General features: G+C 39.5%; 2 protein-coding genes and 1 long non-coding RNA gene across 29 annotated transcripts in view; 2 read left to right on the top strand and 1 right to left on the bottom strand.

Moving 5' to 3' along the window:
- The window catches only part of MGA (MAX dimerization protein MGA), a 173,996-nt gene extending 152,390 nt beyond the window's left edge, over positions 1–21,606 (top strand). For 12 of the 19 annotated variants that reach the window (XM_072808577.1, XM_072808576.1, XM_072808585.1 and 9 more), the window contains 8 exons: positions 141–1,651; positions 5,082–5,212; positions 8,314–8,365; positions 10,702–10,908; positions 12,181–12,292; positions 12,570–12,803; positions 13,900–14,073; positions 15,347–21,606. In XM_072808577.1, coding sequence (XP_072664678.1) covers positions 141–1,651; positions 5,082–5,212; positions 8,314–8,365; positions 10,702–10,908; positions 12,181–12,292; positions 12,570–12,803; positions 13,900–14,073; positions 15,347–16,623 — 3,698 coding nt within the window. In that variant the 3' untranslated portion in view covers positions 16,624–21,606. Of the gene's footprint in view, positions 1–140; positions 1,652–5,081; positions 5,213–8,313; positions 8,366–10,701; positions 10,909–12,180; positions 12,293–12,569; positions 12,804–13,899; positions 14,074–15,346 lie in introns of those variants that run through there. The other 7 variants (XR_012022500.1, XR_012022502.1, XR_012022504.1 and 4 more) reach the window with 4 other exon arrangements.
- The window catches only part of LOC140622839 (uncharacterized), a 37,135-nt gene extending 13,886 nt beyond the window's left edge, over positions 1–23,249 (bottom strand). The window contains exons 1-3 of one of the 2 annotated variants that reach the window (XR_012022506.1): positions 22,632–23,249; positions 13,973–14,120; positions 12,131–12,392 (exon numbers count right to left, since the gene is read on the bottom strand). This is a non-coding gene — a long non-coding RNA (uncharacterized lncRNA). The remainder of the gene's footprint in view (positions 1–12,130; positions 12,393–13,972; positions 14,121–22,631) is intronic. The other variant, XR_012022505.1, reaches the window with a different exon arrangement.
- MAPKBP1 (mitogen-activated protein kinase binding protein 1) overlaps positions 22,869–26,064 on the top strand; it is a 51,610-nt gene continuing 48,414 nt past the window's right edge. For 7 of the 8 annotated variants that reach the window (XM_072808592.1, XM_072808599.1, XM_072808594.1 and 4 more), the window contains exons 1-2: positions 22,869–23,006; positions 23,545–23,767. In XM_072808592.1, the coding sequence (XP_072664693.1) occupies positions 23,651–23,767 (117 nt within the window). In that variant the 5' untranslated portion in view covers positions 22,869–23,006; positions 23,545–23,650. Of the gene's footprint in view, positions 23,007–23,150; positions 23,458–23,544; positions 23,768–26,064 lie in introns of those variants that run through there. The other variant, XM_072808593.1, reaches the window with a different exon arrangement.

Here is a 26,064-nt window from a genome sequence, read left to right on the forward strand (position 1 = left end):
TGAATCATTTGGCCATATGGCTTGTTAATACACCAGGATTTCTTAGTCTCTTTGAGTTAACCAGTCCAAAAAGAAAAGCATATGCTTGGAAATCTTGATATGGAGTGGTAATAATTCAAAAAAATTTTTTTTCTTACCAGGCTCTGTGATGGGAATCCGGTTACCCACTCCTTCCAAACCTTCAGAGACTCCACCATCTTCTGCTTCATCCTCTGCTTTCTCTGTTATGAATCCTGTAATTCAAGCTGTTGGGTCTTCTCCAGCAGTGAATGTTATCACTCAGGCACCATCATTGCTTTCTTCTGGACCTAGTTTTGTGTCTCAGTCTGGTACATTGACCCTGAGGATTTCCCCTCCTGAACCACAAAGCTTTGCAAGTAAAGCAGGCTCTGAAACCAAAATAACCTATAGCTCAGGAGGGCAGCCTGTTGGTACAGCCAGTCTTATTCCTCTCCAGTCTGGTAGTTTTGCTTTGTTGCAGCTCCCTGGACAAAAGCCTGTTCCCAGTTCCATTCTTCAACATGTTGCTTCTCTTCAGATGAAGAGAGAGTCCCAGAGTGCAGACCAGAAAGATGAAACAAGCTTTTTGAAAAGAGAGCAGCAGGACACTAAGAAGACTCTACAGTCAGAAGGAGAAGCTATAGATTCTGAAGCTAATATAATAAAGCAAAACTCAGGAGCTGCTGCCTCAGAAGAAATCCTACATGATTCCTTGGGAGATGGGGGTGATCATTTAGATGAAGAATCCCTTACAGAAGAGGGTCCTATAACTGTTAAACCTTCTCAGCCCTCCTGTATCACTGCTTCACACATAGTAGGTGAAGACTATAAAGATGATGAAGAGTATGGGGTTAGAAATGAAAATAGTTCCAAAGAAAAGCGGACTCTCCTAGAAGTTAAGACTATTTCCAAAAAAGCCAGCAATGTGACAGTCCAAAGTGTAAATAGTGTACAGCTTAAAAAGCTTGGTGATGTAAAAGTGGAACAGCAGAAAGGATTAGAAAATCCAGAGAAAAAATCGAATGAATTTCCAATCATCTCTAAGGAAGACAGTAAAATTGAATTATCAGGCAACAAAGTTGTGGAGCAGCAATCTATTCCACAGCCAGAGGGCAAGGAGAAGGGATGTGGAGACTCTCTGGAAAAGGACGATATTAGGGAGAGATGGAGAAAACACCCAAAGGGCCCTCTGACCCAGAAATGTGTTGGAACTTCACAAGAATGCAAGAAAGAGGCAGATGAGCAGTTAATTAAAGAAATAAAGACTTGTCAGGAAAATTCTGATATGTTTCAACAAGAAGGCATTCCTGATCTACTTGGAAAAAGTGGAACTACTGAAAATGTCAGAGTTTTAAAAACTGAATGTGATTCTTGGAGTAGGATTTCTAGTCCTACAGCCTTCTCCATTGTTCCGAGGAGAGCTACAAAAGGGAGCAGAGGGGAAGGACATTTTCAAGGTCACTTACTGCTGTCAGAACAGATACAACCAAAGCAAGAGACGAAGGGTGGGCGAAGCAGTGCTGACTTGACTCTTTTGGATTTGGAAGATGAGGACGAGGAAGATGAGAATGAGAAAACCGATGATTCTATTGATGAGATTGTGGATGTTGTTTCTGACTACCAGAGTGAGGAGGTTGATGATGTAGAAAAGGTGGTGAGCCCATTTTTGTTGTGACTGAAACCTCAAGAATTTAAATGATTTATTAGAGACCTTAGCTTTTCCAGAAGATCACTAAGACCTGAATTGGATGCCTAGGTTTAGATCATTATTAAATGACTGTAGTTTTTAAGGCTGTGTCAGTCAGGTAACATTTATTGAGCTTATATTCTTTGACAGTTGCCTGCTATTATGGGAAGGCTGGCTTATGCTTTTGGGGGATAGATGCTTGATAGTCCCTTTCAAGTTAGGTTTAAAAAAAGAATCCTGAAAGTCCTATTCCCATTTGCTCTCATTTAGTTGTTTGTTTTTTGTTTTGACATTTTCTGTGTGAAGTGATTATAGCCTATTTGGTAGATGTATAAAAAATAGGGATTGGGTGACATTAGAACTAGAAGAGGACATAACTACCTACATTTAGAGAGATGTTTCTCTTTTTGGAGAAAAATGGAAAATACCATTTAATATTTTAAAATCACCCTGCCTTAAGTTGCTTTTTAATTACCTTCTAAAATTAAATAGTTTCTAGAGTTTATATTCAGAACTTTGGTCATCTTCCTTTGTGAATGACCCTTTGTAAGTTTTACAGATTTTTTTTTTCCTGAAGCCATTTTTGTAGCCTTCCTGTTTAAGGTTATAACCTTATTTAAGTGAGAAACAGATAAGATACTGGGCAGGAGTTGGACAAACTTTTTCTGTAAAGAGCTAGATTGTTAACATTTTAGACTTTGCAGGCTGAATGGCTTGCTGTTGAAACTGCTCAGTTGCTGTTATAGTGTGAAAGCAGCCATAAACAATAGTAAGTGGAAGAGTGTGGCTGTGTTCCAATAACACTTTTATTTACAAAAACAGGTGGCAGACTGGTTTGCTGACTCCTGACAATGGGGTTTAATGTAAAACTGTAGCCAGCTGCTTGTAGGGTGCCCTCAAATCTAAATGGTGTCCCTCTCATTAGATGCAGATAATATGGCCCTCTGTGGCGATTGCATGGAATCTCACTTCATGAGATTCAGCCTCTATGTTGTTACAGAATCTCACTTTATGAGATTCAGCCTCTATGTTATCTGGTCCTTCTCTGTCAATGCCTAACTGCCTTAATGCAGATAAAATACAACAAAATGATGAGTATTTTAAAGCTCTAAAATGTTTAAATATTCTTATGTTCCTGTGTTGGTTATTTCTATACCTCATTGTCTCACTTGTAAAATGAGGATCTAGCTCTACTATTAGATAATTCTATATACTTTGCCTTATATTCTATCTATAGCCTCATCCTTTTTTGAGGACAGGTACCTGTGAGTAGCTAATGAATCTGAATTCATTGAGTTTAAGAGTTAGATTGCAGATATTGTGCTTTTTGCAGAATCTCCCATTTTAAGTCAGCCTGGGTAAGCATCACACCAAAGACAGTCCAACTTTAAAACCAGTGAAAACTATTGCTGTCAGTAGAACTGACTTAACAGAAGCTTCAGAGTATCTTAATCAAGGGTGACATTGCTTGGATTTCCTAATAGGGAATCTGACGTAAAGGTACAGTGGCCTTTTTAAAAAAGTATGGACAAATTTATTAAATGATCTCTAAAATCTAAATTTTACATTGTATTTCTGTACCTGTCTGACACGTATGATATTTTTGTGCATGTGTTTATTAGCATTATACCGGAATAGTGTAAGGAAAGTAGTGAGTAGCCTCTTTAATTTAAATCCTCCACTGTGAAGTTTATTAGATATTATTTATAAAGCCTGCAATTAAAGCCATGCAGTAGGGATCCCTGGGTGGCGCAGCGGTTTGGCGCCTGCCTTTGGCCCAGGGCGCGATCCTGGAGACCCAGGATCGAATCCCACGTCAGGCTCCCGGTGCATGGAGCCTGCTTCTCCCTCTGCCTGTGTCTCTGCCTCTCTCTCTCTCTCTCTGTGACTATCATAAATAAATTAAAAAAAAAAAATTTATAAAGCCATGCAGTAGGGAGACATTCTTCAATTTAAATACCATAAAACATCTGTCTACATTATAATTCAAACTCTTTAGATTCTGTCAGGACTCTGTCGATTTAGCTTCCTAGAGTTAATTTATATTGTTCACATTGTTTAAATTTAATATACATTGTTTAAATTGTGTTTAAATTGGGGAACATAAGTGATGGCTTGCATTTAGTATCTGTCAGCCTTATGGAACGTATAATTCATGGGGGTAAGTAATTTTTCCATCAAGTTTAAACAGAATTCATTAAGGTGATTGGGATGCTTCATTTTAAGTTGTGCCTCTTAGGTATAGTACTATTATAGACAGATAACATTTTCCTAGTTAAGTTTCTGGCACAGTTAAACACTACTTTTAAAGGAGGCCTTTAGGGATCCCTGGGTGGCGCAGCGGTTTAGCGCCTGCCTTTGGCCCAGGGCGCGATCCTGGAGACCCGGGATCGAATCCCACGTCGGGCTCCCGGTGCATGGAGCCTGCTTCTCCCTCTGCCTGTGTCTCTGCCTCTCTTTCTCTCTGTGTGTGACTATCATAAATAAATGAAAAAAAATTATTAAAAAAAAAGGAGGCCTTTATATACACACACACACACACATATTCTATAATCTGTATATTCTATTGTTTATGTAAAATAATACAGTGAGTTTCCATGATAGGTGCTCAATAAATGCTCACTGATTGCCTTTTTTATTTTTAAAAGATTTTACTTACTTGAGAGAGAAAGAATGAATTGGGGAGGAGCAGAGGGAGAGGGACAAACAGACTCCACACTGAGCCTGGAACATGACATGGGGCTTGAGATCACAACCTAAGCCCAGATCAAGGGTCATTTGCTCAGAGTCCGGTGCCACCTAGGCATCCCAACTTTTTTTTTTTTTTTTTAATGTAATAAGGATGTACAGTGAGTTTAGGCTTTTTAATACCTGAAATTCTTCAGAAGCTCTCCATGTGTGGGATTATTAAGAGTTAGAAGACTGACTCTGGGCTATATTTCTGTTTTCATATCTGCTTTGAGTGTGTTTTTATGGGTGTGTGATATGGGGTTAGCCATGAAGCACTCTTAAAATAGAACCTGAATTTTTCTTCTTTTCCCCCTTCCCTTTCACCAGATTTTACTTTACTGCTATTTAATCTTAAGATTTATGAAGCTTTAATATAATTGTACCTGAATTTTGTCCACTAGACATCAATACAGCCCTCTTGAGACTCAATCTAGTGATGTCTGTTCAGTATATATCTATGATTCATAATGTAGTACTTCGTTGTTACCTCTAAGCATATGTTTTCATAATTTAATTTCTTCTTATAATGAACAAGTTTAGGATCATCAATATTCATGGTATAAAATTGATATTTGGTCCTGGTTGGTTTTACAAAGGGAGCATTGAAAAGTTTAGGTGTATTTGCTTCCCTGACTTGATTTACTGTTGGAATGCTTTATTTCAGAATAACTGTGTAGAATACATTGAGGATGATGAGGAACAGGTGGACATTGAGACTGTGGAAGACCTCTCTGAGGAAATTAATGTTGCCCACATGAAGACCACAGCTGCCCAGACACAGACTTTCAAACAGCCGTAAGTCATTCTCTTTGGATTTTTGGTTTTTGTTATTGTTGTTTTCTGACCATAAACAAAATTAAATATTCTGCTTAGGAGCTTTGGGTAACTGATCTGCTTTCTTTATTCCTCTAGCTTTTTTCTGATTAGTAGATGAGGAGGGAGCTGGAATTAGAGGTAATTCACTTGCCTTGGTTATTACTAGAAGACCGTGTGTGAGTGTGAATAATCTATGCTTTAGGAGGAGCCTGACACATGGGTATTAAAATGCTAGTTTTGTTTGTAGCTATTTAACCTCGGGCAAGTCTTTAATCTGTATGAGTCTTAGATTCTTTTCTTGTGAAATGAGGAAAATGCCCTCAATTTGAAGTGTTTTATAAGATAATGTGTGCAACTAGGATAATTGACATAAGTGGATTACTCAACACAAGTTAGTTCCTTTATCTTTTAAGAATAGGCATTAAATTCTGAATTTGGAGGATGCCTGGGTAGCTCAGTGGTTGGGCGTCTGCCTTTGGCTCAGGGCATGATCCCCATTTGGGGATCAAGTCCCACATCAGGCTCCTTGTGGGGAGCCTACTTCTCCCTCTGGCTGTGTCTCTGCCTCTCTCATGAATAGATAAAGTCTTTAAAAAAAAATCTGAATTTGGTTATTTTACTGGTTGAACAGGTGAGATAGGAAAATTTTTATGTGTTCAGCTGATGAGATGAAAATAGTGTGTGATGACTTAGGAAAGTTTATTCCATTTTCTGTATTAATAAGCCTTGTATTGAGTAGGGATTGGGGTAGAGAAAAAGATGGAAAAAGAAGATAGGAGTCCTTCTTTTGTGCCAGACATGCTTTTCCTGTTATCTCGTTAACCACCATGTAAAACAGCAATGAGAAAGAGTAATAGAGTAATTCTTCATCCATGATGATGCTGAGAAAGTCAAGGGATGGGGAAATAGGTATAATTTTCTTCATTCCACAGCTGTTTGGAGGCTACTTCAGTTGCTTATTTGTTAAGGTTGAAAGGGTTTAAATCTTCTAACAATTTAATTAATTAGACTTAAGGTTAGCAGTATTGCCGGATATGTTGATTATACTAAAGTTGATTTTCTGAGCAATAGCAATAAACAAAAAAATGTAATCTAAAAATATCATTTATAATAGTAACAAAAATATGTAAAACTTATAAAATGTTACTGAATGACATTGAAGATGAATTCAATAAATGGAAAGATACCATCTCAGTGGACTGAGAGAATACAGGGCCAAGAATAAGCAACACACAAACAGCATGCATTGTAAAGGAACAGATTGTTAAACATTTAGAAATTTCTTTCATTACACCATGAAAACTATGAAAAGGCAAAACTTAGACTATAAGGAAAATATTTGCAGTACATGTTTGACAAAGGATTAGTAGTAGTATCAAGGATGTAAAATAATTGTTTAGTAAGAAAATGATGGAGTAGGTAACAATGTAATGGATATCACAGGCAGTTCACAGAAGAGGAAACCTGGATGGCCAATAAACACATATAAATTTATTTAATCTCACAAGTAATTAGGGGTATACAGATTAAACCACAGTGATTTAATTCACATCCATAAGATTGGCAAAAATTGTGATTTGTGATCGTACTGTTGTGTCTCGTTGTGGAGCAATGAAACATATTGCAGGTACACGTGTAAACTGTTAAAACCAGTTGGGAGAGTAGTGTGATATGACTGAAGTTGACTTCCACACCTTTCTTCCACCTAGCAATTACACTCCTAGATATATGTATCTGGAAAAGTTCACACATATGTACAAGGGGCCAAGTATGGGACTATGCATTGTAGCATCGTTTGCCATTGAGAAGATTTGGAAACAACCTTAAACAACTTTTAGAATTCTGAAAAGTAAATTTTGGAAATTTCACACCTTGGAACACTGTATAGCAGTTAAAATGATTGAATTAGAACTGTGTGTATCACTGTCTCTGATATAATGTTGAGTGAAATCAGATAAAGATATACTATATAATGTTTAAAATGCTACATAATATTTTCAGTTTAGGGATACATATATTCCTAGTAAAATACAAAGATATGCATGGTAAAAACTCATTTTTACCATGGTGGCTCAGTTGGTTAAATGTCTGACTCTTGATTTTGGCTCAGGTCATGATCTCAGGGTTATCCTATAGAGCCCCATGTTGGGTTCTCTGCTCAGCAAGGAGTCTGCTTGAGATTGTCTCTCTCCCTCTGCCTTCCACCCATACTCTTCCATTTTCTCTCTCCCTTCTCTCCCCTCCTCCCTCAAAATAAATAATCTTTTTTTTTTCTTAAACACCCTTATTTTGAGAATCTTCATCTATGAGAAGAAAGGAAGAAAATGTGATGGGGTGGGCTGTATCACAATGGAATATTCCTCAGCCACCAAAAACAATGAAATCTTGCCATTTGCAACCACACGGATGGAGCTACAGTGTATTGTGCTGATAAGCAAAATAAGTCAGAAAGACAAATACAATATGACTTCACTCATGTGGAATTTAAGAAACAAAACATGAATATATGGGAGGAGAGAGAAAAGGAAAGAAGGCGAAACCATAAGAGATTCTTAGAGAACCTATGGGGGTGGGGTGATGGAGGAATGTGTGTGGCGAATGGGCTAGATGGATGATAGGTATTAAGGAGGGCACTTGATATGATGAGCACTGACTGTTGTATGTAACTGATGAATCACTGAATTCTACTCCTGAAACCAATATTGCACTGTATGTTAATTAAATAGAATTTAAATAAAAATTTGAAATGGAAAAAAAGGACCTACTGTATATTTGAAATGTTTATTTCTCAAACTAAGTGCTAGGCACCCAGATGTTCATTATACATTTTTATTTATACAATTTTGTATATATGAAATATTTCATGATTAAAAAATAATTTCCGGTTTTAGGGACTATTTGTATACTTAGAGAAAAAAGCATACTGTTAAAATAAATCTTATTGCCACATATCAGACTTTGGCAAAAGGAAGCTGTTTATACTGTAAACAGTTTGGGATGGTTTTGTTTAGTGTAGCTGTGAAATAGGTCTTGGGTTACTGAATTTCAGTAAGACATTGGAAAATATTGTCTTTACCTAGGTGCCGTACCCACATCTCTACAGATGAAAAAGCTGCTGAAAGGAGTCGAAAGGTATTTACGATATATTTAATGACAATTACTCAACAAAATTGATAATATTTGTCATTAGGATTTAAAATAACATTTACTATCTTAGCTATGATTTTTTTTTTTACCAATGAGTTAAAATAACCTTTTTTTCTTAATGAAATTTTACTATTAAAATGCTTTTCCCCTCTTCTCTACTTTTAAATAGAATATTTTAGAAGAATTAAAATGGGCATGGAGAAAAAAAATAAAATGGGCATGGAGTTAAAAAACAAAACAAAAAAAACGGGCACGGAGTTGATGAAAATTGATAATGCTTATTTGAAAACTAATCCTATACTCTTAATTGTGTGATGTGAAAAAAGGCTGGCGTTTTTTCTTGTCTAGGCTCATGTTTTCAGTGACCTAAAAAATTAATTATTATTCCCTGAATGATGGCTAGCAATTCACGTAGCTAGTATATTATGAACCCTCTTTGATTTCCTTGATGTATTTCAGTATATGACCATGGTACCATAATAAAGCAAAGTTTTTTTCCTTTATTCTTAGGCTAAGAATGGTAGAGAGTTTGGTTGTTTAAACCATTTTCTACTTGTTACTCCATCTTTTTAATTTAAGTGATAAAACAGTGATGGAGATGGGGTTGAGGTGGAGAGTGGTATTCAAGTATTTTCAGATAACACTGGGGTGATTGGTTTGGGTTTGGTCTGGTTTTGGGTGGTATATATTTATATGACTGTAATCATTTTGCATATATCACTATTTTTTTCATTCATTCTAAAACATTTTTCAGATGTAAGAATTTTCGTAATACCCTATATATATAAGCCCCCCTGTATTGTGCCCTCATTATTATATACAAATCATTTGTAGTGTCTTACTATATTTAAACTTGATAGTTTCTCTATTGTATCTTTTATTTTCCCATACTATACCGATGCATGAGGAGTTTGACTTTAGAAAGACAATGATGTTATATACAAGTTTTCGGGTACTATCAGGGTTATGATAAAGGCCAATAGTGTCAAAATAGTTAGAAACATCAGAGGGGGAAAACACAAAACCAAGAAACTATATAGGAGACAGAATGTAATTATGACTCACTTCATATGAGTGGTATTCACATTGATATAAGGTAGCCACTGTTAATTATTTTTTTTCAAGCTTTCATAATCGAATAAAATATGGAAGACTTATCTTGAAAAATGTGTAAATACAAATGACAAATTGGGAGGTGAAAGAGGGAAGAAGAAGGATACAAGTGCTGATATCCTTATTTTACAAAGAGATACAGTGTTGATTAAATGAAAAATTGAGATAGAATTATTTTCAAGTTGCAAAGGGATCAATAAAGAATTAAAATTGATGTATCTATATTAGGAAGATTGAATTGTGAGATGTTAGAGTGGTGTGAGCTAAATTTTCTGCATAGCAGAAAGTAGATAGCATTGAAAATAGAAAAGATTAATAAGCTTATATTACTGTTTTTTTTACCTAGACTATAGATTTAAGGACCAGAAGAAGCCTCTAAAAGAATCAAAGTGATTGTTTTTAAGTGTCTAGGTACAAATGTGTAGGGCATAGTTGGTTTTCATTATAAATTTTTCAAATGTTCATATTTAAAACCCTATGTGCATCTATTTTTTTTTAGTAGATAATTACTAAAAATGAAAGTAAATAAGAGAAAGCCTATGGCATAATAAGGGCCAAGAAAGACTTTCCTGAAAAAACACAAAGTTTGACTTTCAGATGTTAAGTTTTGGAGGATAGAGTGGGAGGGATAAGTTCAGGCAACAGTCTGTAATGGCAGGGTGATATGAGATTGCTTGCATAGGGTGTTTTGGAAACTTCTAGCACTTTGGAATGGTTGGAGAGAATGATGATTTAGGAAGAAAGGCAGTTGATCAGTTACCAAATTGTGAAGGGTCTTAAGGCATTTAAGAAAATTTTAAACCTCTTTTCCATCAGTTAAGATTTTGAAATTTTTCATGTGATTTGTGTCCTGGAAACAAGTTTTAATAATAAATTATACGGATAAGCTTTTTTTAGATTTCCCTCTCCTTGAATTCTTCCTCATTTGAGAACCACTGAAATTTGAGCTGGGAAGTGATTTACACTGTTGAAGTTACTAGATTTGGAGGAAGGATAGACAGATAGTTGACCATTATCAAGAGGTTGTTAAGAATAGTCCAGATCGTTTCACTGGACACTAAGGTTCCTAAAAAAAAAAAAAAAAAAAAAAAAAAAGACTAGTCCAGATCGAAGACAGTAGGTATCTGGTATGGAACAGTGTCTTTTGGAATGGAGGAAGAGCACGTACAAATGAAAGATAATTAGGTGGCAATCTTTTGTTTGGATAGGCTCCACCAGTTCCTCTAAAACTGAAGCCTGATTACTGGAGTGAAAAACTACAGAAAGAAGCAGAAGCTTTTGCTTATTATCGCCGGACACACACTGCCAATGAGCGTCGCCGGCGTGGTGAAATGAGGGATCTCTTTGAGAAATTGAAGATCACATTGGGATTACTTCATTCATCCAAGGTTTCCAAAAGTCTCATTCTCACTAGGGTAAGTGTTCTCTATAAATGACCCACAAATGAGAATTTGACTAAGAGAATCTTCTAGAGATAATCTAAGAGAATCTTCACCCTAAGACAGAGATTGAAGTAGCACTTGTATTTTAACATATGAATGTGGACCAGTGAACACCCAACAAATCTCTTAGGGGGGAAAGCCCTCATGATAAGTCAAAGTAGTATGTCAAGTTCTTAGCCAGTCTACCTATCTTCACCATTAAGTCAGAAACGCTCGTTAGCTCTGTTTACCACAATCGTTTTACATTGGTGTTCTCCATAGCACTAAGGATAGTTTACCACAGTGAAAGCATAACATAAGTGATATTTTAACATAGTTTTCACAGTTGCCAGTCATTTTATATATATATTTTTAGGTTTGCTTATTTGTTTTAGAGAGACAGTGCAAGAGCAAATGGTGGGGAGGGCAGAAGGAGCGAGTCTTAAGTAGACTCCATGCTGAATGTGGAGTCCCACATGGGACTTGATCTCATGACCCAGAGATCATGACCTGAGCTGAAACGAAGAGTTGGATGCTTAACCTACTGCTCCACCCGGGCACCTGAAGAATAGTTTACCACAGAGAAAAGCACAACATAAGTGATAGTTTAACATAGTTTTTAACAGTTGCCAGTCATTTCAAAAGAAGATCTGAAGTATCTAAGGTAGTTTCATTTAAATTACTGTTAAGTAGAAGTTGGAGGAGTACAAGGCAAGCATTCATATCCATCTAGAACAGTTATTTCAGCCAGATTTTACTTAATCTAGGAGGTGATTTTAAAGTTGATTATTAAAATCTGAGCAGTGTGAAATGTTTTATATCTCCTTGTAGTAGAAACACTTGTGAAACACTCAGTGATGCTCTTTGGAAATAATCATGATTCTTAGAAGTATAAGTAAGAAAACCTCCTATAGTTTAACAATAAGCATTAAGAATTGTTTTATTTACTTATTAAAGATTTTGTTTATTTGAGACAGAGTGCTCAAGTGGGGGTGGGGGATGAGGGGCAGATGGAGAAGGAGAAGCAGACTCCCAATGAGCAGGGAACCTGACTTGGGATGATCCCAGGACCTTGAAACCATGACCTGAGCCAAAGAGAGATGCTCAACTGACTGAACCACCCAGGCACCGCTAAGAATGGTTTTAAATGGGATTAGAAAGTTTTCTAAAGTATTAGATTAAATTTTTTTCATTGAAGAAGTTGTGTAGGCCTTACCTGTTCTTAGAAAGAGCAAATTGATTCACATGATAATTTTTTGTTTCTAGGCATTCAGCGAAATTCAGGGACTAACGGATCAGGCAGACAAGTTGATAGGACAGAAAAATCTTCTGACTCGAAAACGGAATATTTTGATACGGAAAGTATCATCTCTTTCAGGTGAGATATGTGAATGATCTCTGGTAATGAGTGTAACATCTTTAGTGAAGGGAAATCCTCAGTAGATTTTTCAGATACTTCTTAGTTTACAGCTTGGTTCCTAGAGTTAACAGAATTACATTTTAATTGGGTGGGACATTTCTTGTGGATTATAATCACTCTTGCCTTCCATAGTTTTGGGGAATATAGTTAAATCAACTGGATTTCAGTTGACTCTATTTCTCATTATGATGTGGGGTCATATAAAGAGTGGCATTTATTCCCTGTCAACTTATAGGTAAGACAGAAGAAGTGGTCCTGAAGAAGCTAGAGTATATTTATGCAAAACAACAAGCACTAGAGGCACAAAAAAGAAAAAAGAAGATGGGATCAGATGAGTTTGAAGTGTCTCCCAGAACTAGCAAACAGCAGGAAGGATCTTCTGCATCATCTGTAGATCTTGGACAGATGTTTATAAATAACAGGAAGGGGAAACCTTTGATTCTTTCCAGAAAAAGAGACCAGGCCACAGGTAAGAGGGGCATTTTTTGCTTTCCTTAATGTATAGGTGAATATCAGTTTAGTTCAGTGGACGGAGTCTTCTCTTGGCCACAATTCTAGATTTAGTTAAATGAACTAAAGATAGGTTGTATAAAAAGAACCTCATTGTACATTAACATTATACATTAACTACATTATACATTAGATTTTAGTTACCAGTTATGGTAGCCTGTAAGGCCTACTTCTGATAGTAGTCATGCTATTCTATTTCAGTGAGTTATTTTTCTAAGCTGCCATCTTTCATACTTTACACCTGAACTCTTGATTTCCTTGCAGTTCTTCTCATGAGTTGAGGAAGTTTGGGTCTTTATTTGTCTTGTTGAGACAAATAATTTGGAATTAAAAAATTTTTTTAATTTTGTTGAGTCAGGCACCATGTTCATCAGATTGTCAATCAACGAATTGCTGTTCAGGAACAAAGTAAATTGGTTTTAAGTTGTTCTCTTCTATATTGATTTTGGAAGTGAGGCTATGTAACTTCTTTTACCTTTATGGAATAGTATATCTTTTTTTTACTTTATGGGTTGCCCAGTGTATGAACCAGGAAATCTAAGAAAGTACTGAGGGATACTAAAATATGAGTTAGTTTTAAATTTGCTAAGAAAGAATTTTAATGATCATTTAGTTTAGTTCACCTCATTTCATAGATGGAAAAACAAAGTTTGAGGGCTAGAAACTTGAAGTACTTTGTTTAGAGCTATATAAGAAAGCAAGCAAAAAAAAAAAAAAGCAAGCAAGCGTAGGGATAGAATTGTGTTGTGTTTGCCTTCATCCTGGATTCACTGTCAAGACCTTTGGAACCATTCCGTGGAAAAAATGGTTCCATGTTGGGTTTTCCTGAACATAAGTTCTATGCCTTAGGAGAATCAGTGGACAGTGTAACCCATTATGTAGTGAAAAGTGCTTCAAAAAGTAAATTCCTAGTTGAGGTACCCCAACTACATTTGAAATTTACTTCTTGCCTTTTAAGTCAGAGTGTGGTTTTAGAGGTATCTCCTAGACTCTTAGGCTATATCAGTGTAATTGAAGATCTTTTATTTTTAACTAATTTCTGATTCTCCTTACAGAAAATACCTCACCTTCTAACACTCCACACACCTCTGCCAACATCGTGATGACTCCGCAAGGGCAGTTGCTCACCTTAAAAGGTCCTTTATTCTCAGGACCAGTGGTAACTGTTTCTCCTCTCTTAGAATCAGATCTGAAGCCTCAAGTTGCCACCAGTGCTATGGCTCAATCAGGTATGTTGTAAGTGTTGTCCTCTATGGGTAATGAAAAATTGTTACCCCTGGTAAAAACAAAAAACAACAGACAAAAAAGAATTATCCCTGGTATATCACAACAGAGAAAGCCTTTGAATGTGTGCCGTGATGATAAAGATCTGTTATATTTGCATTTTCTTTTTCGAACATGTGTGGCTCTGTTGATTTTTTTTTTTTTAACCTGGGATTGGGAACTATTTTGTGATTTTTAGTTATTTCTAAGTAGGAAAAACATCGAAAAGATAACGAAAGTAAAAGGAAGATAAGAAGTGATTGTTTTAGTTTTTGATGTTGGTATTTACCAGTTTTGTGCTATATTCGGAGATGGTGGACTCCTATTTTGCCAGCCTGATTCAGTTTGAGTACTACTCCCTTTTGGGGATGAGGAGTAGAATTGAAGAGGAAGTCTCAGTTGGTGATTTAGATTCTAGGCACCTAAATTTCTATTAAGGTTAAAAGTATGGGCAGCCCGGGTGGCTCAGCTGTTTAGCGCCGCCTTCAGCCCAGGGTGTGATCCTGGAGACCCAGGATCGAGTCCCGCATCGGGCTTCCTGCATGGAGCCTGCTTCTCCCTCTGCCTGCTTCTCCCTCTTCCTATGTCTCTGCCTCTCTGTTTCTCAAATTAAAAAAAAAAAAAAAAAAAAAAAAGGTAAAAGGGCCATCTTTACCACTACTACTACTACTAAACTCATTCTGGTGGGGTCATCCTTTCTTTTACAGTGCTGCCTCTAGGGCTTCATTTTACCCTCAGAGTAGCAGTTAATTTGGTGAACAGAATCAAGATGTAGGTTTGCCTCAGGATAAAGAGTTCACTGGGGAGCATTTATGTAAAATAATTAAATAGAACAAAGAATAGTAGAGTCCTTTTGTTAGATTTTACTTACTACTTTTTTACTTACTTTGTTAGGCTAGGTTCATAATTTTTTTTTAAGATTTTATTTCTTCATGAGAGAGACACAGAGAGAGGTAGAGACCGTAGGCAGAGGGAGAAGCAGGTTGCATGCAGGGAGCCCGATGCGGGACTCCATCTAGGAACTTCAGGATCACACCCTGAGCTGAAGGCAGATGCTCAACTGCTGAGCCACCTAGGCATCCCAGGCTAGGTCCATAATTTGAAGAGCTAATACTTCTTTCATCTTCTTGATAAAAGTAAACTGGTGAATTTTGACTAACTCTCTGAGATTTCTGGTTGGTGGGATGAGAGAGGGATGCTTACCACGTAGATCTAAATGAAATTTTTTTCCTCCCCCAGAAAACGACGATTTATTTATGATGCCAAGAATTGTTAATGTGACATCATTGGCCACAGAGGGAGGTTTGGTAGATATGGGTGGCAGCAAATATTCTCATGAAGTTCCTGATGGCAAGCCATCTGACCACCTGAAAAGTACTATCAGGAATGATGATAACTCCTTTGAAGATTCAGGTAGAATCTCTTCCAGAAGCAACCATAGAGATGGCAGAATGGCATTGGGTCCAACACCAGTTTTTCTGGCAAATAAAGATTCTGGTTTTCCACAAATAGTTGATGTTTCCAGTATGCAAGAAGCACAAGAGTTCTTACCCAAAAAGATTTCTGGTGAAGTGAGAGGTATTCAATACAAGTGGAAAGAGTGTGAATCTAGACGGGAGAAACCAAAGCCAAAGGAGTCTACGTTTCATAAATTGAAGATGAAAGATCTCAAAGACTCAAGTATAGAGATGGAACTGAGAAAGGTAGCATCTGCTATAGAGGAAGCAGCGCTAGATCCCAGTGAACTGCTAACTAACATGGAAGATGAGGATGATACTGATGAGACACTGACTTCTCTACTCAATGAGATTGCCTTTCTTAATCAGCAACTAAACGATGACTCTGTTAGCCTGGCTGAACTGCCCAGCTCAATGGATACAGAGTTCACAGGGGATGCTCGACGGGCTTTTATCAGTAAGCTTCCTTCTGGTAACCGAGCAACTTTCCAGGTTGGCCACTTGGGAAGTGGTTTGAAAGAGTTGCCTGATGTGCAAAGGGAGAATGACTCTGTCAGTCCTCTCCTCTTGCACTTGGAAGATGATGACTTTTCTGAGACTGAAAAACAGCTTGCTGAACCAGCCTCTGAGCCAGATGTCCTTAAGATTGTTATTGACTCGGAGATAAAGGATTCCCTCCTTTCCCACAGGAAAGCCAGTGATGGAGGGAAGAGTACTTCTGGCATCCCTGCAGAGCCTGAAAGTGTGTCCTCGCCTCCCATCCTACACATGAAGGCTGGTGTAGAGAACAGCAGCACAGATACTTTGTGGAGGCCTATGCCAAAGTTGGCACCTCTAGGTTTAAAAGTAGCTAATCCTTCTAGTGATGCAGATGGTCAGAGTCTCAAGGTGATGCCTTGTTTGGCACCTGTAGCTGCCAAAGTTGGATCGGTTGGACACAAAATGAACTTAATAGGGAATGACCAGGAATGCCGGGAGAGCAAGGTGATGCCTACACTGGCACCTGTTGTGGCCAAATTGGGCAACTCTGGGGCCTCACCAAGTTCTGCAGGGAAATGAACTTACTTGTCCTCAGGCAGAAGCCAGGCTATGAGGGAAACCTCCTTTCTCTGTAGGCATCTGTTTATTTGTGTCATGGAACTGTGATCCTTGACTTTGATGTGGTGGATGATGGTAGAGAAAGGGGGGTAGGGTGCTGACCTCGATATTAGAAATTACTACTATGAAATTCTGATCATGTTAAAATGTGTTACCTCACTTGTGGTGCTGGGTCTCCTCATCCTCTCTAAGAAGATGTGATCCATTACTGAACACGAGGTGCCCCTCTTACCCAAGGAATTCATAACAAGACTCTAGGTCCATAGTGGTTCCTAGTTCTTCCCTCCCAGAGAAAAAGCTGCTTGAGACTTTGGAGTTGCTATGGGCTGAACTGTAGTGGATAGCTTTTGTTTTAAGTGGTTTAAGTCTGAAATCCAAGGAATGTGATGCACTTGTGTGAAGGGATTCAGAAGAGAGAGTTTTTAGTTGGTGTTTCAAGAGTAGTGGGAGAGAGGATGGGTACCATGGAATACCAAAGTGAAACACTTTGTGTCATTCAGCAAAATTTTCTCTTTCATATCCCAAGTAGCTTCCATTCCCTTATCTTTTCAATCAACTATAAATCCAAGCCTTCTGGTAAAGTAGGAATGCTTTTACAAAAGTGATTATTTTGAGATGTTAAGGAAAGTACTAGTTCTCCCTTACTGTCTGGGTGTTGAAAAGACATTTCACAGTACCAGGGATTTCTACCTGGAAGACATATTTTGGAAGTAGGCATAGAGGGAGCCCTCCCCTTTTCACAAATCCCATCACTCAAGAGACAGCTAAACTGAAAAGCATTCCCTGCCCAGACCAGAGACAGTGGCCAAAACAAAAATTGTGGGGCTGGATGTTTCCTAAATCAAACCAGCCTCCTGGTGCTTGAAGGTTTCATTCACTATTACCTGCACAGGATGTAAAGAAAAGAAAAGTCACAGTAGGCACTCTTTACCAGGGAAATGAGGCAGTATTTGAATCACAAGATATATTTTTTATTATCTGCTACCATGGATTCAATGATCTGTAGAGCTTTTTCACTCATTAGCTGTCAGGGTATGAAGGACTGACAGCCTGTAAAGATAAAGATATTTATATTTTTGTATAGTTGTTTTCATAGATTTCTCAAAGGCTGAAGTTTTCAACCTAGAAGATGAGATTTGTATTGAGTATAGAAATGATGTTTCCTATCTAGTTTGTAAATAATCATGGTGCACTTGAGGGGTCTCTTGGAAACTCCTGGGGGCAAGAATCACTATTCTGAAAATGTATAGATTGGGATTTAGCTGCTGCATTTTGCCTTTCTTAAATAATTATATTTTGGAATGTAACCCCTGTTCTGTCTTCATTGACAGGATTTGCTTGTGTTGTGAAACACTAACACAAGAGCTTCCAGTGCCTGGGCTGTGCCTAGGTGATGCTATTTCTTCTGCATCTCCCCCGCCTCGCCCCCCCCCCCCCCCCGCCTTCTTTATGCCAAATCCTACTCAACATATCTTCAGACGTAGGTTGTGAGACCAGCTTTGAAATGGTTCTAGCCAGTGAATTAGTACTTCCATGGTTGGTACCCTTTCTAGTATCTCTGGTAATCAGCAGATTGTAAAAGGGTGGAAAAATTTCCTTTGCAAATTGCAGTAAGAGCAAATTCTTTGTTGTTTTTTTGCTACTTGCCTTTCTAGACCTGTGCATCAGCATTCGACCTTCCCTCCCTTAAAGGTTTTTGAAGAAGCTTGAAGTAGGTATTGAGTGCCTGTCAGCTTCTCATGATCCCTACCACTCTTTACCCAGCAGATTTCATTCAATGCCTTAGCCAAGGAGTCCAGCACCTGTCTCCCCTGCTAATAATTGTCCTTGGAGATCCTAGTACTTTAATCCAGGTATAGCAGTTTCCCATTATTAACTTGCTTGCCTCGTCCTCACATTTCCTCCTGACTTCCCAAGGCTCTTGTTATGGCTTTTGAGGGTCAGCCAAGGAGAAGGCAGGTGAGTGAATAATCCTCAGGAAAAGGACCATTCTGATTCTGAACACTGTTCCCTTTTTTAGAAGAAAATAAACAGGTATTAATCGTTCTTGATGGGAAGATATTTGACATAAGATTTGTTGTACAAAGATGGAAATGATGATTCCAGGTGTTTAAGAAAGGCTGCAGATGTCATTACGAACTCCCAAGATAATGGTTATTTTCAAGACCTTAAGAGGGCTAATTTGAAGGAGGGCTCAGTCTTCAGAACAATCCTGCAGTCCTGACACAAATCTCAAATCTCCAAAAACTCCTACCCTTTAACCTTACCCCAGGACAAACTGATCTATGAAAATGACTTGTGTGATTATGAAAGATGTAGTTGAGTGAGAGGAGTTGAGAAATTGGGAGGATAGTGAGCTCTCACCCTAACACTATAAGAAGCATGATCTCAGTAGACCAATAATTCGCCTTTTTATACATCTGTAAATAAATGGAATGTTTTTAAGAATATAATTATGTCAGATTTAGCCTTTTCTTTTATATATTAAATATATATCTTTCCTTTTCTGCTTTTGAAAAATGACTATTTTTTTAGACATAAGAACAGAAGAAGTTTGGTGAGTGGAAGGCAGAATGTTATAACTTGAAATAAATAAATCAGTTATAATAATTAAAGCAGGATTTGGTGTTGGGAGGTTTGTGCTGAGTTGAGCAGAGAAATCTAATGCCCTGAGTCATTTGAGAGAGGTGTCACTGAAGTAATTTTATCATAGGAATTCCTTACTGTTTTCAAAGTTTCTGACATGCCATTTGGGGGAGATTTTTGCTAATTGTAGCATGTTTTACATGAAGACTTCCAAAGTTTTATACAAATTGACAGCAAGTGTTTGTCTCAAGAAGTTCTACAGTGAAGAAAGGCTAGCCTCATAATAATGTGTGCAAGGTAATACACATGTTACCTTAGAGAATAACCAGACATAAACACAGTCTCAGGGGCTAAGGACAATAAATGTTCTTAAAGCAAGGTACATGTTAACTAACTACTATCCTGATTCATAAAAAATTTTTATTAAAGGAGTTCTTTAGACATTGAAACTACTCTAAGATCACGAATAGATCAAGTCCATTTATATAAACCACGCCAATTACTTTGGGTTAATTTATAGTAAATGCAGGGTTTTCCCCTAGAACTATGGATGAAATACCTGAGAAGCCCTTCTGTAACAAATTTGAAAATGTTTTGAACACAGATGTAAGGAAGATAATCCATATATTATTTGTGGCAGTGTTTAGTAGTATGTTTTTAGTTTTTTCCCTCTTCTAATTATACTGGTTAAGATAATTGAATGGGATCAGGTGAATTGAGTGGCAAATGCACTTTGAAGACGGGTCTGAAAAATGGTGATAACCCTATTCCTCACGCCCGGATGAAAAAATGCACAGAGTAGGCAGCACATTTTCGGGTACTTTTATAGAGAATGATGGATAAACAAGAATCTGAATACATTACTTGCACATAATTGTTGATTTTGAAGAAAATGCTTGTAAGGGCATCAAATCTTCATGTTACGGTATTATCTCTAATGAAATACTACGTGAAGGCAAATGGCTGGATACAGAGAAAATTAAAACAGTTATACAGACTCTCTCACTGCCATTTGGAGAAAAAGTAAAAAAATAAATGCATTTTTGAAACTAAGAGGGGAATAATTTGATATATACAACTTGAACTGAGGTATGATTGTATATTAAGTATGACTGAACTGCTCTACAGAGATGCATAAGTGTTGAGTAATAGTGTGATGGAGGCGTGCGTGGAGAGTGAGGCGGCTAAACCATGGGATGATTTGGGAATTTTGAGACAAATCTAAGCTCTACTGAATTCTTCTATCGTTGCAAACTCTACTGTTAGAAGAGATTTTGTTAAATACGAAAGCAGTCTTGGAAGCATTGTTTTGAGATCCATCCTGTTTTCCAACTGCAAGCGTTGATCTCAGCTGTCCCACAGTGCCTTGCATGTAAAGGTGCTCAATAAATATTTGTACTGATGAGCAAATGTTTACTCCAGCCTGTTAGTTTTCCAGGATCTTAAAATTGCACCTTTTTGCATGTTAAGCCTAGGTGAATTTTAAAATCTGATCTAATGAGCATAGTGCAAAACAGACAATTATATGCATCTATTCCTAGACATCTATGATTTTAGAATCTGACAACCATGTATGTTGAGGACATATATAAGCAGAATAAAAAGTGAAATAGTGTATGGATGGTGAAATACTTATGTAAGGGTCAACTGCATTTGGGGGTTGGGTTGGCAATTACTTAGTTTGGAGACTATGAGCGCTTTTATTGGTACTGGACCTAGGACTATTGTTTTCTGAGGGATTAATTCATGAAGCATGGGAACAGCCTACAGCTTATTCCCACATCGACAATTCCAAAGCTGCATGATACCTAGACAATAAATGTACTAAATGGTGAAGAATTAAAGATACGTGGTTTTGGTTGGCCTTAGACTGGAAGTATCCAGAGTCTAGATTTAGTTACACTGTTCTCAGTTTTTCAACTACATCATTTTAGACAATGAAAGGAGCTTGGATTTGCCTCTACAACTTTAGCTTTCAGATGAGAGTGATTTGGGGAACATTTTCTCTTAAGGGGCGGGGGTAAACCAGGCTAACTTTGGATGGAAAATGACCAATGTGCACTTTGTAAACCCATTCACCTGGGGTCACAAGTGATGGAAGAAAACAACTAGTGGACACAAAAATGATACAGAGAGAATTAGGGACAACTCGAGGGTGGAGGTGGCAGTTGCTGGGGTCATGTAATGCACAAGTAAGGACAGCAGGTGGCACCATTTATTAATGTAAAATTCGTTCCTACCCCCATAGAGGTAAAATAGAGTAGCAATGTATTGAAGGAACCAACTCCCCATTTAATACTCTTGTGGTTGACCCTTGCCTCCTTCTTTAAAATTTGAGAAATAAATGTGAAAATCCCATTTTATGTTGCATTATGTCTGCAGTGTGTGATGGAAGAGAAGGAAGCCTCATGCCTGGTAGCTTTTGCCAGTTGGTCGTCCAGGAGGTGACTTTTTAAATTTTTGTTTCAACTTGTGGGCTTTTCAGATCTTGTTTTTAATACAATGGCTACAATACACACAAGTAGGTACCTCTTTTGTCAGAAAGCTGTACAAGGGGCACCCACAGCAATGGGTTTAGGGTCAACCCCTGGGTTCTAAAGATTTGGATAGGGTGACACAAGATCTATATCGGCGAACGCTTTGGGATCCAAGTCTTTTGGTTTACGTAAACCTTTTCGTAGGTAATTTCTTGAAGTAGTAACGAGGCCAAGAGGCTTCTAGAAAACAAACCGAGGCTGAGACACCTACGAAGCACCTATGAAGTAATATGTAAAAGAGTATCTGTCCGTGCGCGCCACTCTTCACCCCCACAACGGACTAGAAAAACTATACCACTAAATCTAGTGCCGGCAAGCTTGAAGGTGGCCTCGCTAAAGTAACAGTACCGAGGAAAAGGAGTAAATTTTGACAAAGTAGCTAAAGATCTGGATCAATAAAGTCCTTGTTAACTCCAGGTGAGAGCGCGCGGTGGGACACTGGATCCTAAAAAGAAACATGCTATGAGGAGCATTCACTCATCTCGGGTTTCCTCACACCCCTAAAAGCTCAGCTGGAGGCTGTCCTCTCCCGCCCCTTTTTCGATCGTGGCCAATCAGGTCGCCCAGTTCAAAACACTTGTTCTCTAGAGTCATTTCACGAAGTCAGCGCGCCGAGGAGGCGGCGAGCAGAAAACGATTCTAACCGCTTTAAATCCCAGCGCTTGGGGTGGATGGAAGCAGAGCCTTGTAGTTGTACCTCAACCTTTTAATTGTGAGCTAGGAATTAGTTTTGGCCCAGGTCCCTCAGGCCTATCAACTGCCACCCGCAGCGCCTTGGGGGCGTGGCTACCGCCCCGTGGGGGCTCTGGGCCGTGCATTTCCCTGGAGCGCCAGGCGTGATAATACCTTAAAAGGCTGGTTCTCTAAGCTCTGAAGCCACGTCCGTTGACCTTCCTTTAGGAGCGCACCCCGCGATTGTACTGTGCGGAACCTTCAGTTTCACAAGCGCCAGCTCTACTTCCTAGGCCCTTTCGTTGGCTCCGCCTCCGTAAGCCTTACTGGCCCACTCTCAGAACGCCCTCCTCGCTGCAGGCCGCACCCCTTCGCCTCGGCTCCGCCTCACCAGCCCGTAGCTTGGCCCAGGCGGTAGTTCGCGTTTTGAGCCGCTCGTGCCACCATAGCTGCTGCCGCCGCTGCCGCCGCTGCCGCTGCGGAGCCGAAATCGCCGAGCGCGATGCCTGAGGGCGCTGTGAGCGGGGTGGCCCCCGCGCCCTGGGGCTGGTGAGGCTGGGCCCGAGCGGGGGCGCTGGAGAGTAGCTGGGGCTGCTGAGGGAGGTGAAAGGGAAGGGTCCGGAGCCCCCGCGGAGGGCCTAGAGCGAGCTCCCGAGGGTCGGGGGTGGGGGAGGGAGGCTCCCGTGGCAGAACGGGTTGCCGGGCCACGGCGAGCCCCGCCGCGCCGAGTGTCCCTGCGGCCGCCGGCTCAGGTGTCCAAGCCCCGGGCGGGACTCCTCCGTGGCTTCGGCGGCCTCCTCTAAAGGACACCGCAGTTGCCATGGGAACAGTTGGGAATTACGGGAGACCAGACCAGCCACTAGCCCTACCAGGGCCAGTCCCATCCCTCAGGCTACACGCCTCTGGCAGGCGTGGGCCTGGCATTTCTTTGCAGCTCAGGCCTTTTCTCCCCTCTTGCTCCTGGGTTTGTCCTTCAGATGGTTGCAGGGCTTGAAGGCAGGTATGAGGAGAAGGGAGAGGGTAATGCCTAGAGATAAGAACTACAAACACGGCTCGGCAGAAGGTAAGGTGGCCTCTGCCATCTCAGGTCAGTGGGAGAGCATCCTGGAAGGACCTGCGGAGTCCAAAGGCAGTGCCGCTTTTGAGACAAGTTCCAAGACTGGGCCAGGAACTGTCCCCGGGGGCTCTTCATCATGATGGCTATGGAAGGGTCGACAATAACCAGCCGGATCAAGAACCTGCTGCGATCGCCATCCATCAAATTACGCAGGAGTAAGGCGGGAAACCGGCGAGAGGACCTCAGCTCCAAGGTGAGTCCTAGTATTGGGAGGCACCCCTTTCTAGCCCTCCCCTCCTCCTCCTCCGTGTTCTTTGGCCTTCTTTTTTTTGGAAAAGAGGAGAACCAGAAGCTCCTGTTGGCTCTACAAGATCAAGTGTGCCCATTTCTGCCCCTCAAGGAAGGAGTGGTTTAGTTTTAGGCTAAAGGGAAAAGAGCAGGAGGAGTGGACATGCCGAGATTTCTCCACAAAAAGGAATAAGAGGAAGGCAGCTGGGTTTAGTTGTGGCCTCACTACGAACTAAGACTCTGCTTGGGGAAGCCAGTTCATAACTGATGACTCAGTTTCCCTTTTTGGAAGAGAGTAGTGGGACCATGTGAAGGGCTGAATTGTGACTAATGTAGCTGTAGGTGTTAGTGTCACAGCTGAGGTTATGCAAGACGGTAGTAGCAGAAAGAACACCTAGTTTGAGGAATTGGCTTGCTAAATGCTTTTGCCTGGGGTCAAAACAAATTTGTCTCTTCAAGAAGCCTAAATTAATTTAACTGGAGCCTCTTGGCAGCTTAGGAATGATAACATGCAAGGAGCCAAGTATCTGCCAGCAAAACAGCCCTCCTGGTTTGTCCTTGAACATTTCCTGTCTTATTCACTCTATGCCAAGCGCCACATCCCATCCTGCTGCAGAAGTTCCTCAGAGACCAGTCCCTTTCTATCCCCTCACTTTATGCTTTCTTCAACTTCATTGAGCCCTCACAACTTGGGGACTACAATAGTAGACTCAATTCATTTAAACCTTGAAGGAATCTAGGGCTTTCTTCCCACAGGATCAGACTAGACTTTTGTGTCATATTAGCAGCCTATAAACATGGTAGCCTTGTGTGGTACAGGATTGCTATAGGGAGATGCATTGGAGACAGCAGCATTTTATTGCGTTACCTGTATGTATCTCTTCAGAGGATGAGAAGAGCCAATGAGGAATGATTTAGAGTGCTCACGTACAACATGGAAGGATTCTGGGAGGTCTCTGTTCAGATCTCTGTCCTTTAACAGAACCTTGCTTAGATGTGGTCAGGAGAAGAGCTTTCATCTATATTTTCAGCAGAGGTCTTATTGAATTGAAATTAGTCACAAGATTCCGTGGCAGTAAAGATAGTGACCTTTTCAAGGACTTTAATAGGAGTTCATTGTTCATATTCTCCAGAGGTAGGAGAATGAGCTTGGAACTTAGAAACTGTCTTAGATTTGACTCTCTTCACTCATTTACTGTGTTGGATCATTTTTAGTACTGCAAGCTCTCTTGTTCTTGGCTGGTGATTTGACAGTGACCACCATTATTAAAGCAATCTTCTCATTATGTTTTGCCCTCCTTTTCTGGCCAAGAATGCTATAGGTAGTAGAAATGTATGATGGGCGTTTATTCTTCAGTGTTAATACTTACTATAATTTTGGTCTGGAATCCAGAAGTTACAGTCACCATTTTTTAAAAACTTCCCATATCACTCATCATTATGCACTCAGCAGATGTTTATTATGTGCTTGTTATGTATGGAATCAGTGATGAATAAAAACATCCTTGCCATCAAAGATCTTGTGGCTAGTCAGACATATAAACAAATAATTACAACTTGGTATGTTAAGTGCTGTTCTAGAAGTAAGTATAAAGGTGTTAAGGGCAGCACAGAGGAGGGAACCTGTCAGCTTAGGGGAATTAGGAAAGACTTCACAGAGGTAGGGACACTTGAACTGTGAGTCCTGAGGCTCATAGAGAAGAGGAGAAGCTCTCTAGGAAAACAGTGAAAAAGAACATCCCTGTGGCATCACCATTAAACATCCCTGTTTCAAATAGGAATTCAGTGTTTCAGACTGCTTTAAATGGCTTTGTTTGTCCTAGAGCTGTGAATGAAGGAAATACTTAGCTGAAGTTGAATGAGTAGTCTAACAGACTTGAGTAGTCTAACAGAGCAAGAGTACTGGTGTCTATCTTAACATCCAAAAGTAGATGCTGTCTATGTGTGCCCAGGATCTGGCAGATGCCGGATTCCCTACACTCCTTATTGAAGTCCTGACTTAAGACAATTCTAAAAGTCTGCCCAGTAGTAATCTGCATAGGACCTGATGTATAAAGCTTTGTGAGCTGCTCTAATATGTGGTGGCTGTGGGTAATCATGGTAACAGTCAGATAGCTTGTGATTCATGGATAGCTAACTCTGAAATAAAATTTAAAGACCAAAAGATGTATGCCTTTGAGGATGGGGAGGAGAGGATGAAGAAGGAAGTGACAGAGGGCCTTTGTGCAGCTCTTACCTCAGATGGCCTGCTACTTTGAGTCA

This window comes from Canis lupus, chromosome 32, assembly GCF_048164855.1.
Source record: "Canis lupus baileyi chromosome 32, mCanLup2.hap1, whole genome shotgun sequence".
NCBI lineage: Eukaryota > Metazoa > Chordata > Mammalia > Carnivora > Canidae > Canis > Canis lupus.